We start from the raw sequence: 13,448 nt of genomic DNA, 5'->3' as shown, positions 1-13,448 counted from the left end.
TGCTGTCGGAAACTGACAAGGCCAAAGGTCGTATGAGAGGTGATTGCCCGAGGGCGCGACGTGATGTATGCCAGAAATAGCACGGACCGAACAGCTGATACCGTTGTTATATAAAGTCATGCTTTTCCTTGTGACTATAAACGATGTTTGAAACTAAATAATTCTGCAACTATGTAATAATCTTGATATTTCAACAGATTTCAACTGCCTTGTTTGATTTCTTTCAACATCGAGGTTCGAGTCTCGTTTACAGTTCAGTCATGTTTCTTATCAGTGCTGAAATATTTCTTGAAACATATGTTCATGAATTAAACTGATTTAGAAAAGTTAATGATTATGACTATTTGAGGGGTATTTCCATGAAACTTTGTGCCTAGTCTTCATTACAAAAAAAAACTATTAATTTTGGTGAGTATACTTCGGGTATTGTCTCGACATATACATGTAACGAAATTGCCGTCTGGCTCAGGAATTACGAGCCAAACTTGTATTATTAATTGTACATTTGTATGAGACTGCTATTTATTAATGGCGGGTATAAGTCAGTCCATCCCACTAAACAGACACAACTCTTTACTTCCTGAATGATTCCGCGAACTGAGGCCTTAAACACGGGTATCCCGATTGCATCATATGATTGTCAGTAATCCAGCAAACATTATCTTCTAACGGTAAACCGATTACTACTGAATATTTATTATCATTAACTACACCTCTTCTCAAGTTCCTGTCCCTCCATCAGTACCCGAAACATATCTGATATTCCTTACAATATGCTGATACAATATACGGCTTCCAATCAATCAGTCTGACCTGTTTTCTAACACTCCAGATGGCTCAATAATCATCGATCAGCCCAAGCTATTATAATATCTCTGTATAAAGTATCTGTAAACATTTCCCCATAAATGTCCTTTGTAACCGGGATGTGTTACACGTTCAGATTTAGAGTCTATCAAATATTTATCTGTTATTGATAAAACTTGAGATACTGGGGTCTCGAACAAAACTAACTGTGTAAGTACTGTCTACGCAATTCACATATTGTCGGTCGACAAGGCTTCTAGCGAGGTTTTTTTTCAGTAAGCAACTCCGGTTCACCCCGACATTGCTTGCAGCAGATTGTGTCGTGAATTGTAAATGCGTGTCAATATTCGCACTGTAACAGTACATGCTGGATGCATCGTATACCAAGGAGCTGAACCAGAATGAACCAAGGTTCATATCCATTGGCGTGACTCTGCAACTCATCAAAATACATCCGACGTGCTTGTGTAATCCTTGTGAAATCGACAAGATCACATGACTTATCACTGAAGGAAACCATTTCGATACTGATAACACGTCACGGTGTTATCCAAGATTCGATAAAAAGGAAATTACCCAAATATATTTAGGTGACGATCCGAATGGGCAACGCTTGTAAGCCAATATATATTGGCCAGTCAAGCAAGTCGTTCTCCTTCATTGATAACACATGTGATCTTGGTTTTGGAGCCAGCCAAGCAAAACTCCACAATGAGAACTGAGACAGTAGATTTGTTTCAGAAAATAATTAGTGTTTATTCTTGATAAACATGATAAATAATCGAGTCCTTTCGGACCCAACACACATGATACGCATTCGCTCGACAATGGACATGAAAGATGGGAAATGACACATCAGAAACTGTTCGGGTTTTGACACGTTGCCTGGACAACCGACGCGTATCCAACCCTTTTGTCCATACACACAAAGACGCCCGATATTTTATGGGGGGGACGCCCAGTCTAAAAATAGCCCACGGCATGAGGCAGCGATTTCCCACGAACAAAAGCCCGCGGGACAAAGAGGTGATGTTGTCGGCAAATTAACAGCCCATTGTCCCCCTGGAACAAAGTCTTGCTGAAATCCATTCTCGTGAAATGCATGTTGATTGTCTTTGGTAAATATATGAATGACCGATGTGAAAGCTGCATTCACGCTAATGTTAATTCTCTCCCATTGTACACTCACGACCATTACATGTACACAGAATATCTCACTCCCGCTTTCTTGTCGATTTCATCTCCTTGTTGTCCATCACAATCAGAGACATGTCTTGAGATCACGATTACACGCCCACAAGGCGTGTTGAGTATTGTCTATATCAGTCAGAGTCTGACTTCGGTCAGGCCAATTTACGTCACATTTACACAGTCAATGCTATCACAGTAGGAAGTCCAACTTGTTTTTCAACCTGTGCACTACAATGTAAGGAATCCGATCTTGAAAACCCTAATTGAAGGTCCGCATTACCAGCCGAACACAAACCGCCAAACCCTGTGTTGAAAATACTGACTAGATTGGTGATTTGAGTAGGCTCTGTTTGCATGGCTTCACAGTGAGAATCACTCTCCACATTGTCTGAATATTTGGCCTTCTTGGCGAGCACCGTGTCCATATCCTGTGAAGCATTGCTTCGCCGACGTTTCAACAGACACGAACTGCTGTCTCTCGTTCTGCTTACGCAATCAAGTCTGCCTTGGTTCACACTTCCTGACGAGTCAGGAGTATTACGAGAAGAGTCCGACATAGGAGAGAGTGTTTTTTCTTGCGTTTCCATCTTTTCACACGGAGCAGACGACTCTCCCCTGGGCGGGGTATTTTCCTTATCCGATGAATCACGGAGTCTGGGTGAGGTTGAGTTACTCTGTGACCTAGATACGTGCGCCTCGTGGCATGTAGTCTCGTGCGGGTTGGCGCCTGTTTTCTCGGGTACTGGGTTCTGTATATGAATCTGTTCAGCCTGTGCTCTCTTTGCAGCAAGCATCTGTTGAAAGTTCTCCATCATGTAAGCTGTCCGTGCCTTGTGCAACACACTGGCTACTAACAAGTTCTTGTGTAAGTTAATCCCACCACGTTGTGACCGTGAAGCGGCGATTTTGCCGAGTGACACAGCAATCAGTCTTTGGGGTTCTGCAGCGATAGCAGCCATTGTAACAAGAAATTAGCTGAGCAAGGAAGAAAACTAGGCCTCCTGAGCCGAATAAATAAAGCTCGTCTTCAGAACGTAGCGTGTACTCCACTTGATGTGTAAAATACCGGAGCAAGTTTCCACTAGTACTCTCCTCGTCAAAGCTTGGTCCAATAATGCCCGTTCGACAATGTGATATCCTGTTTTGAAAGGCATGACGTCAAGCCCACAAATCCCAGCCAATCAGAAAGCGAGAAGGATGATGTCGGTCCCTGACGTCATGATCGGCTGGCCAATCCTGTTTAGGAATAGATACGCTCATCATAACCAGCGTGACCCGGAAAACTAAAAATAGAAGTGACCCGCCAAATAAAGGCAAACATCATAGTTGTCATAGTAGCAATCGCCTTGTAATACAGACAGCCCATTGAGTCATTTTCACGTTACTTACGTTGAAATCACATGGTTAACACAGGGATGTGTTAAACATACACCATCTGTCCCACCATCCAACGTGAGATGAAATACCGGCTTTTAATCATGCATTTGATTATACAATGAAATCCCGAGTAGTACGATGTTTCGACAGGAGTGGCACGTGATTATTAGATGTCGGCCCGATACGCTAACCGACCTAAGGACAGGTTACAGCTTGTTCATATCTGCTTGAATCCGCATCTGTAATAACCCAATTAGCAATGCGATATACGCAAATACTATTTTTACAGTCTATTGCACAAGTTTTGCTTCGTTTGAGATATGTATCGGATACCTTACCTAAAATCAGGCATACCAGATTTCACATCGACACTGTCTATATTAAAACACATCTGAAGCTGATATTAGAACACCCATGCATAAATTATGCGAACATTATGTATGCAGTGATGCATGTACAACGCAATGAAATGTGATATTAGTCACAATGGATCTGTAAATAGCGCATCATCGTTTTAAATATACATGTAGTTTTTTACCATAATACATATTTACAGTCAAAACCATTGAGCACCTCCCACCCCCACCCACCTCCTTTTGATGCATTACAACGTAAATTAGTTACGGTTTAAGGATAATTAATTTTACATTTATGATTATTGAAAAAAGTAGATTCAGGTCGAAATATGCATTTATGTGTATGTGTGCGTATGTACTAACTCTCAAAACAGTAAATTGTGCAAAACAATAGTCATATCATAAATACACACAGATTCCTACACATCTGAGAACTGACGTATATTTTAAAATAATCCCACGAACAAAAATACCGAGTATTGCTTTCATGGAAAACGGGTGAAATCTCCGAAATATGCATTTATATGTATGCGTATGTACTAACTCTCAAAACAGTAAATTGTGCAAAACAATAGTCATATTATAAATACACACAAAATCATACACATCTGAGAATTGACGTACATTTTTAAAATAATCCCATGAACAATATACAGAGTATTGCTTTCATGGAAAACGGGGGAAATCTGTGTACACCAGGCCCTCAAGAGTTATCTCCCTTCCCCCAAGTTTCGTTATCTCTTGCAATCGGATGACAGTCAGCTAGCTAACATTAGCGATGAGTAAATGCTAAATTAGTAAATAGCTTTGTAAATTCTAAGTATATCATTGACATTATTATATACATTCTATATACAATTTTACATTATCATATACATTCATACTAAAAATATTCTCCAACGCAGGCAAATTCTAAAATCAACTGTTACGATTACATGTAATCGAATATCGACGAGATGAACATAAAAATTCTTCTGTAATATAAAAGAAATTCATTAGAAATCAATTTTCCATGTCTACAAATGATAATATACGGTTTGTAAAGTTAGTCGTTAAAAAAACCAATCCACTATATTAGTTTTTCTGCCTCTATATATTTGTTGCGAATATATCTTATTTTGTGAATATTACGGTGTTTTTCCAGAGAGTTCAACGTAAAGTGTGTATCAAAAACACGGGAAGTACGATTAAAGTGAAAATATTACATGGAGGGACATCAAATCGAACAAATGAAATCATATCGGTTGTCATGAGTCATATCTTTGTGGGCATGACCAGCTGAATCATGATACGCCAATCTGGTGAAATAACACCCATTCATTTCAACACCTCAAGAAATTTGATCTTAACGACTGACACTGAGTCAGATTATAACCTTACATTTTATATTCTCACAGTTGTTTTTTTCAACTGAATATCATGCCTTAATATTTGACCTAATATCAGCCTGAAATAATCTCAAACAATGGCCAACCCTGTGGCTTGAGTGGAATATATGCTCATGCCAATAATGGTTGCCCCCCCCTCTAATTAAAAACATTGAAGGGGGTGACAACCATTATTGGCATGAGTATATGTTATCGACAAAAGTTAAACAATTTTATAAACCATCTCAGAATTCATTTTTCATTTTCATTTTGAGAATAGAATTTTAATAAAACCAGATTATTCACTATTCAACATTTAACAATAATAACCGTATGGTGAATATATTACTTTTTACGAAAATTAATTAATCACAATACTCTAGATGATAGAATGGCAGGTCGAGTGATTATGGTTCTTGTCAGCTGTCTGTCAGAAAAGGCAGAGTGGTGATAAAACTGAGGATTATTCTTTCATGTAAATACATGTATTTTACAAGTTTGTACAGATGTAGCTCGTATGACCCTGTTTAATGATGGAACTCAGAGGGGAGAGAGAGTCAGTTTGTTCAACACTCTCATTTCAAGTGTACAACGATTAGTAAGATACGACATTTTGCGTAAGAGTTATAAAAAAGTAATCTGTTTTGGGCGTTATCGAGAAAGTTATGTCATGCACCCAGCGATGTTTCGTAACAAAGGATGTGTGTGTCCAGCTAGTTCCGGATACCACTGGATGCGAGCTCGCCATGAGCCCAGAGACACCTGGGTGGACGTCACCGTCTGTTGTCATTAACTTCTCCCACCCGCGGTCACAGGTGTTGTGATCTGTGTTAACTTGATCTCCTATATGTCAAACAAAAATATATTTCATAAAATATTTGACACCTTAAATAATCGATTAAAAAATATACACACGTATATAACATACATACATACATACACACACACATACAATACATACATACATACATACATACATACATACATACATACATACATACATACATACATACATACATACATACATACATACATACATACATACACACACACATTCATTTATACATACTTATACATACGTACATACACACACACATACATACGTACATACATACATACATACATACATACATACATACACACATTCATTTATACATACATACATACACACACATTCATTCATACATACACACACACATTCATACATACACACACACACACATACATACATACATACATACATACATACATACATACATACATACATACATACATACATACATACATACATACATACATACATACATACATACATACATACATACATACATACATAGAGATTTCCATTGTGAAATTCAAGTCGATCTCCTATATATATCAAAGACAAAAATAATGTATATTTAATAAAAATATACAAGAGAGAAAGTGTGTGTGGGAGAGAGAGAGAGAGAGAGAGGGGGGGGGGGATTGAGGTTTATTTGTTTCCATAGTAACATCTACACTGTATTCTTATTTACAGGGGGAAGTTTGAATTGAATTTTAAGTGTGCAATCAACACCATCATGAACGACATAAACATCGTCTTCCGTCCAGCACAATTTATCAGAAAGTGGTATTTACAGTGGGAAAGAGAGAGAGAGATTGAGAGAGAGAGGGGGGATGAGGTTTACTTGTTTCCATGGTAGCATTAACAGTTTATGTTTATTTACAGAGGGATCTTCAAATTGAACTCCAGTGTGAAATCAACACCATCTTGAACGACGGCAATATCGTCTTTCGTTCAGCACAATTTGTCAATTTAACAAAAAGTGGTAGATTCTGTGGCTAACTTTTCCGTAGCACAAAAAAACATCCTTAGAAAATGTTAGATAAAGAAAAGGAAATATAATCGTGTGTTACAAATAATCTTGAAATGCTATGTACGATATTGTTACTTGTTGCATTCTGTATTAGATCATACTGATATAAATAGACAAGATATCCGTCTTTGTGATATCTCTGTTAAACAAAGTTAATGGGTCTTCTTGTTTTGTCTGATTTTGACAATTGTTATAAGTGTTTGAAAACAAATTCCCTGTACCATTTGAATTTCACTTAAAGACGCCACTGAAATTATTTAGCTCTACGAAACACTTAAACGCCTTCATAAAATATCCATCAGTATTCATATATTTATCTGTATTATATTCATAAGTTATGCATGATGTTTATTTATTACTCGATTGTTTTAAATGTCGGGGAAATAATTCATCCTTTGAAAAAGTGCATAGTGACACTGGTATATTTACAGGGACCTATTTCTGACATATACACATTGAATGGTAAATGGCATAACCGTGTCACAGAAGAACTGCTGTCGAGTCGGTGTATGGCAAATAATACGATATTTTTGTTTATTGGAAATACACTCGTTACATGCCACCATAACAGTGCGCAAATTCAGTAATGTCAAAACGCCACCGGTGACGCAATCCAGCCAAGCGCCCCAGTGGAACTAACTGGTGGCCACGAAGTCTATTGCATCAACTGGGAGCTTGTGTAACGAGATGTTGCGAAATATGATAGGAAAATAATACCGATGATAAAAGCAAAATAGGAGTTATTATATGTAATAATGTGGTTGACATTTATCCTGTATCTACAAGGAAGCACTCGGGGCAGGGTCGGTCTGTGTCCTCAGGTTCGTAAATATTTAGTTGTCAGGTTAAATATATCGACATGTCAATCACGGTGAGCCATCGTGTTCAGCACTCTGAGAATAGCAAGGGATAACAAGAATGGATGGGGATCTAAATAGGCTCTCTTAGTGTTACGCCGCACTCAGCAATATTCCAGCTATATGGCGGCAGTCTGTAAATAATCGAGTCTGGACCAGGCAATCCAGTGATCAACAGCATGAGCATCGATCTGCGCAATTGGGAACCGATGACATGTGTCAACCAAGTCAAGCGAGCCTGACCACCCGATCCTGTTAGTCGCCTCTTACGGCAGGCATGGGTTACTGAAGATCAATTCTAGCCCAGATCTTCACGTGTCCTTAAAATTAGAATCGTGTTTATTTTGTCAAGAATATATTTAGAAGTATCCTGCACGAAGTCTGTGTAATTAGTGTACCGGTACATAGAAATCATCATCATCATCATCATCATCATCATCATCATCATCATCATCATCATCATCATTGTATCGAGTGGACATAATCATAAGGCAGTGTTAAGACACGTACGTGACCCATCCTGAAAGGATTTAGGCAGAGGATTTGAGTAATATGTAAATAACATTAACATTCATAAACTCTGTTTTTAAATGTAAAGTTATCTTACTTGAAAAATGACAAATATGTGAAACACAGGTTAAAAAACAAGTCAGTATCGATTGCGACAGTACAAAAAGGACCACGAAAGCAATGCCAAAGGAAACTGACAAGATGTGAGTATCCATGGTAACATCTCCATACCAGTTGACTATGACAAGAGATAAATATCAGCATAAAATATGAACTTGACATATTTAATAAAAGTTTTTATTTGCTGTTCTATTTTGTGTTTTGTTTGTTATTATTCTTTGTTGTTGTCTTGTTTTTATTGTTTCTAAAAAATATAATAACAGACAGTCAGACAGACAGACAGACAGACAGATAGACAGATTTTATTGACGCAAGCCACATGGCCCTCTGGCCATACATACAATACAATATAACATAATATTTATGCTGGATGGTGAGGATGACATTATCAATAAGTTAAAAGTTGTTTCTTACACGGAATGCCTCATACACATATACTCATGCCAATAATGTTGTCACCCCCCTCCCCACCCAAACCCCACACACACCTCATATCCCCACCCCTCTCCAATTAAAAAAATTGAAGGGGGTGACAACCATTATTGGCATGAGTATATCTACCTAGAGAGCGTTGAGTATTAATATTTCCTGAAGATAACTGTACACATTTATAAACTGAATAATGTTTAGAGTAATATTTTAATAACAACCTCCTGTCCCAGCGTGTTAAGAGTAAAGAAATCCTACCGCGTCAAACAGGGTGTGGATAGGGGCGTGGATGGGGTGACTGTTGGGTCGGGATATGGACCTGTGTAAATATTCACGATAAACACGTACATACACCAAAATTCAAACTTCATTATATTAGGGGCGTCTGAACGTACATGTGTATATATATTTGAAACATGTTTTAAATTAAGTCTTTTAGTGGCATTTAGAAGTTGTACGTAGATGTCTAAGATATTTTTATGGATGAAACTTCTTTTTTATTTCCCTCACAACGTTTCGGGATCATTCCAGCTCCCTTCATCAGTCCCGAAACGTTTTGAGGGAAATAAAATAGAAGTTTAATCCATATAAATATCTTGGACATGTTTTAAATTACTTTTGTTCTTAATTCGATTGTATTAGCTAAACGTCAGCCATCTGGTATATTGCCAAGACAAGCCTCCGTATTCTAAATGACTCAAGTTAATAATTAATTTCCACATTTTATTACAACAAAGTTTCTCACCTTGTTTTTAACCAGATCAGTCGCCAAGTACAACGCGTACACAGCAGAATTACATTGACGAAAGGACATTTACATAGGCCAGATGTGCAATTTAGCCAAACCGGTGTCTATTCACTATTGTAACTATTATTCTCATCTCTTATTGGCCATACGAACACCTTCCACGCGATATTTTAAATGTATAGCCATGTTTTCGAAAAGGCAGACTCCTAGATCGCCCGTTGACGTCATACCTATGATATATTTACCACATAAGGTGGTTGTCGATACTTATAGCGCTATGAGTGCGCGGGAAATTCCACTGTCTCGCCACACGGCGTGGGGAATTCAATGACGTATACCGCTGTACGCTGTCAATCAACTGCATTACGAAATAGCAATATCATATACCCACCGTGGTTGTCTCCCTTCTTCAGATTCGTAACACGTTCAATGGTTGTCTCTGCATGCATTATACAAGGTGTCTAATGGGTACTATATTTACTGAATGTTTGTGTGATTACATAAACAATATTCGTATTATTAACACCGTACGAGGGCGTAATAATATATGAACTATGTTACTGCTTATGGATAGGTTTGCTGGTTTCGACAAACTATGATATATCATATTTGGTTTCGACTATTTGTTGTTTAATGCCGCACTCAACAATATTCAAGTTGCGTAACAACAGTCTGTAATAGTCCAGTCTGGACCAGACAACCCGGTGATTGACATCATGAGCACCGACCTACACAACTGGGCTACGGTGACACAAAATCAAGTGATCGAACCTCACCACCTGATACCGTTATTAGCGACAGACCCTATATAGGTTTCTAGACTTACGTCTTGTCTCTGAAACTTCTGAGTGGCATTTTACATGTTGGGAAGTACAATATTGAACAAAGTTTATGGATATCAACTTCTTTATTTCGTGAGTGCGACATTTCGATACTGATTCTTGTACCGTCGTCAAGCGGGAATAGTCTCTTAAATGAACATATTTTACAGAAAAAACGGTTCCTAATTATAAACATATAATATAATGAAAAGTAGGCTTTCTTCACTTTCCTGTAACCTAAACGTGCCACATATTCAAAGCCTGCGTGGGCTGTGTTGGTATATTTGTTTCAGGGTCTGAATGGCAGCCGAAACATTCTCAGAATTAGTTTAATTTCGACATTTCATTGTAAATCGAAATGCAAGCTTCATTCAATGCACTTAGTGGGAATCTTTCAGTCTGATATTAAATGTAAACACGTATAGGATGAGATGTGGACGATAATGCAATGGCTACCATAACGACTTGTCAGAAATAGGGTTGATGTTCGCGACCTGATGTCGTAAGGTCGTCACGTGATATAGATCAGATGACACTAAACTGACAAACTCTGCGATTGTGCATTGCAACGTGTATGAATCAGATATCAACTGTTGATCCCGTTATCTGAAGAACCTTGACCGTCTGCATGGTGTATTGGACACTGCACCTGCCTGGTTACAGCAAGGTGTGTCACCCATTTTGTTCTGGGGAGCTAGGGGGGTCATCAATTTTGTACATAAAAATATGTTTAAAAAAAGGCTTATAAATTATGGAAAGGGGAGGGGGGTAATTGATTTTGTACATGACATGCAGGGGCGGTTTAACTTATTTTGTACATAAATTTTAGGGGGGGTCATCCACATTGTACATGCTTCTCCATAAAAATCATCATCACCCCCACTAGCCATAAATTATGAACGGTCCCTTAGGTTAAAAGATGCCACTTGATATTACCATGCCTGGCGGGCGGCATTTAAGGGATACGAAAATATGGACATACGTGTCTTTATGAGCGTGCTATGCTTCTATATACATGAGGTAAACTCCCATTTCACGCCAGCTCGCCTTCTTCTATGTGACTGTGTAAGGTGCCGCATATAGCAATCATCATCAGGCGGGAACATCACAAATGGGCTTCACAAAAGTGTACCCATGTGGGGAATCGAACCTAGGTCTTCGGCGTGACGATATTTTCTGGGACATTGTATCTGAAGCAATCGAGTCAAGCCCAATCATTCCAGACTTCTCCTCCACGTTTTCCACCAAAATTCCAACATAGTTACTTTATCGTATATATACTACGACAGTTATAGAAATTGTGCACCCCCTCTCCTCAAATAGCAGTGCCCGCAAGTGTTTAATATACGACCATCAATACATGTATAAGCTGATTACAATCAATTCAATGTGTCTATGTGTGTGTGTGTGCGCGTGCGTGTGTGGGTGGCGGGGTAGTCTGGTGGTTTAAGCGTTCACTCGTCACGCCGATGCCCCGGGTGCGATTCCCCACACGGGTACAATGTGTAAAGCCCATTTCAAGTCCCCCTCCGTGATATCACTGGAACATTGCTAAAAGCGGCGTAAAACCCAACTCACTCATTAATTTACTCACTCATTTTAATGTCATCTGGCACAACAGAGACTAGTCTAGTATAATGAATAGTCAACTTCCTCGATGTCTGGGGTTCAGAAAAATGCCAAATTATTACACGAAAGTTCTTGGTAAAAGTGCCACATGAAATAATGCCACATACAAGCATACGATCAGTATCGTACTAAAGGAGTGAGTTTAGTTTTACACCGCACTCAGCAATATTCCAGCTATATGACGGCGGTCTGTAAATAATCGAGTCTCGACCAGACAATCCAGTTATCAACAGCATGAGCATCGACCTACGCAACTGGGATAGATAACATGTGTCAACCAAGTCAGCGAGCCTGACCACCAGATCCCGTTAGTCGCCTCTTACAAGCATGGGTTATTGAAGACAATTCTAACCCGGATCTCCATGATGTTTCTAAAAGTCGAGGGCTCATAACAATAAATCCAGGTATGACTATTACCTTATATCACCCAAAATGGAAGTCATCTTTCAAAGCTTTGCCTACGTGTCATCAGCAGCTGGGATACTCACAAGCATTTCGACGATTTCTAATCTTGCTCAAAAGTCATCCTAAGTTTGACGCATCAGGTGTCAGAGAAACTTCATATGCCTTTGCATGTGTTTGTGACTGATGCCTCTGGTACTGCGGGCTACGCTCACCTTTTTTGTGAACATGATAACTGTTTACTTAGGATACAGTTAAAGTCGGCATCGCACAGTGGACCTTTGGAAGAGGTATGTTTATGATTATGGAATTTGTTTTATAATTATTATTATAAAAACAACAACAAGGGTTGTTTTCATCAATATCCTTGCTGTTTACAGCTGTCCAATTCAATGTAACATTCTTACGCTATAGCTGTCCGTATATTTTACAAGTGTTTCCCATCACACGCCGGTGCGAAATGCTCATTCCGACGAAAAATGATAATAGTTTTCTTATCTCAATTTTCCTTGCTGCTATGTAAATATATACGTGTGATACATTTATATTTTTAAAATGTTCCTGACTTGATCTCCACCATGGATTAATTCAAAGACTTTTTTCAAGTGATTCCAATTTCAAGTTTTCATAAAACATTAGTAAATATGTTTTTTCACCCGTCTGTCTACTGGATGAGGTTGGAGATGACTAAGATGAGCAACAACTATCAACTTGTACAGTTTTGCATTGTGAAATATCTCTGACTATATTCATCCCACAAAGGTTATACATTGCTACAAACCCTAAAATAGCCTAATGAAGCCCAAATTGACACAAATGTGAGTTTGTATGAAATGCCTTTTTCACTTCTTCACGACTAGCACAAGGGGGCTTACTCTAACTACCTCTACAAGCTCTTGCCCAGCGCGTGGGAACTTCGCTGAATGGGTTGTCGCTGTGCGGAGCTTCCTAAAAATAACTAAAGGGGAGGTAATA

At 38.6% G+C, this 13,448-nt stretch overlaps 1 protein-coding gene across 1 annotated transcript; it reads right to left on the bottom strand.

The window, feature by feature from the left end:
• Window positions 1-1,538: 1,538 nt before the first annotated feature.
• LOC124257544 (immediate early response gene 2 protein-like) lies at window positions 1,539-3,122 on the bottom strand. Its single transcript, XM_046691646.1, has one exon. The coding sequence runs from the start codon at window positions 2,955-2,957 to the stop codon at window positions 2,172-2,174; it is 786 nt and encodes a 261-aa protein (XP_046547602.1). The 5' UTR covers window positions 2,958-3,122; the 3' UTR covers window positions 1,539-2,171.
• Window positions 3,123-13,448: the final 10,326 nt, after the last annotated feature.

Source organism: Haliotis rubra, unplaced genomic scaffold (assembly GCF_003918875.1).
Source record: "Haliotis rubra isolate DU_JTF1 unplaced genomic scaffold, ASM391887v1 Scf117, whole genome shotgun sequence".
NCBI classification, from domain to species: domain Eukaryota; kingdom Metazoa; phylum Mollusca; class Gastropoda; order Lepetellida; family Haliotidae; genus Haliotis; species Haliotis rubra.
Note: the sequence above shows the minus strand (reverse complement) of the source record. Positions and strands in the feature narration are given on the sequence as shown.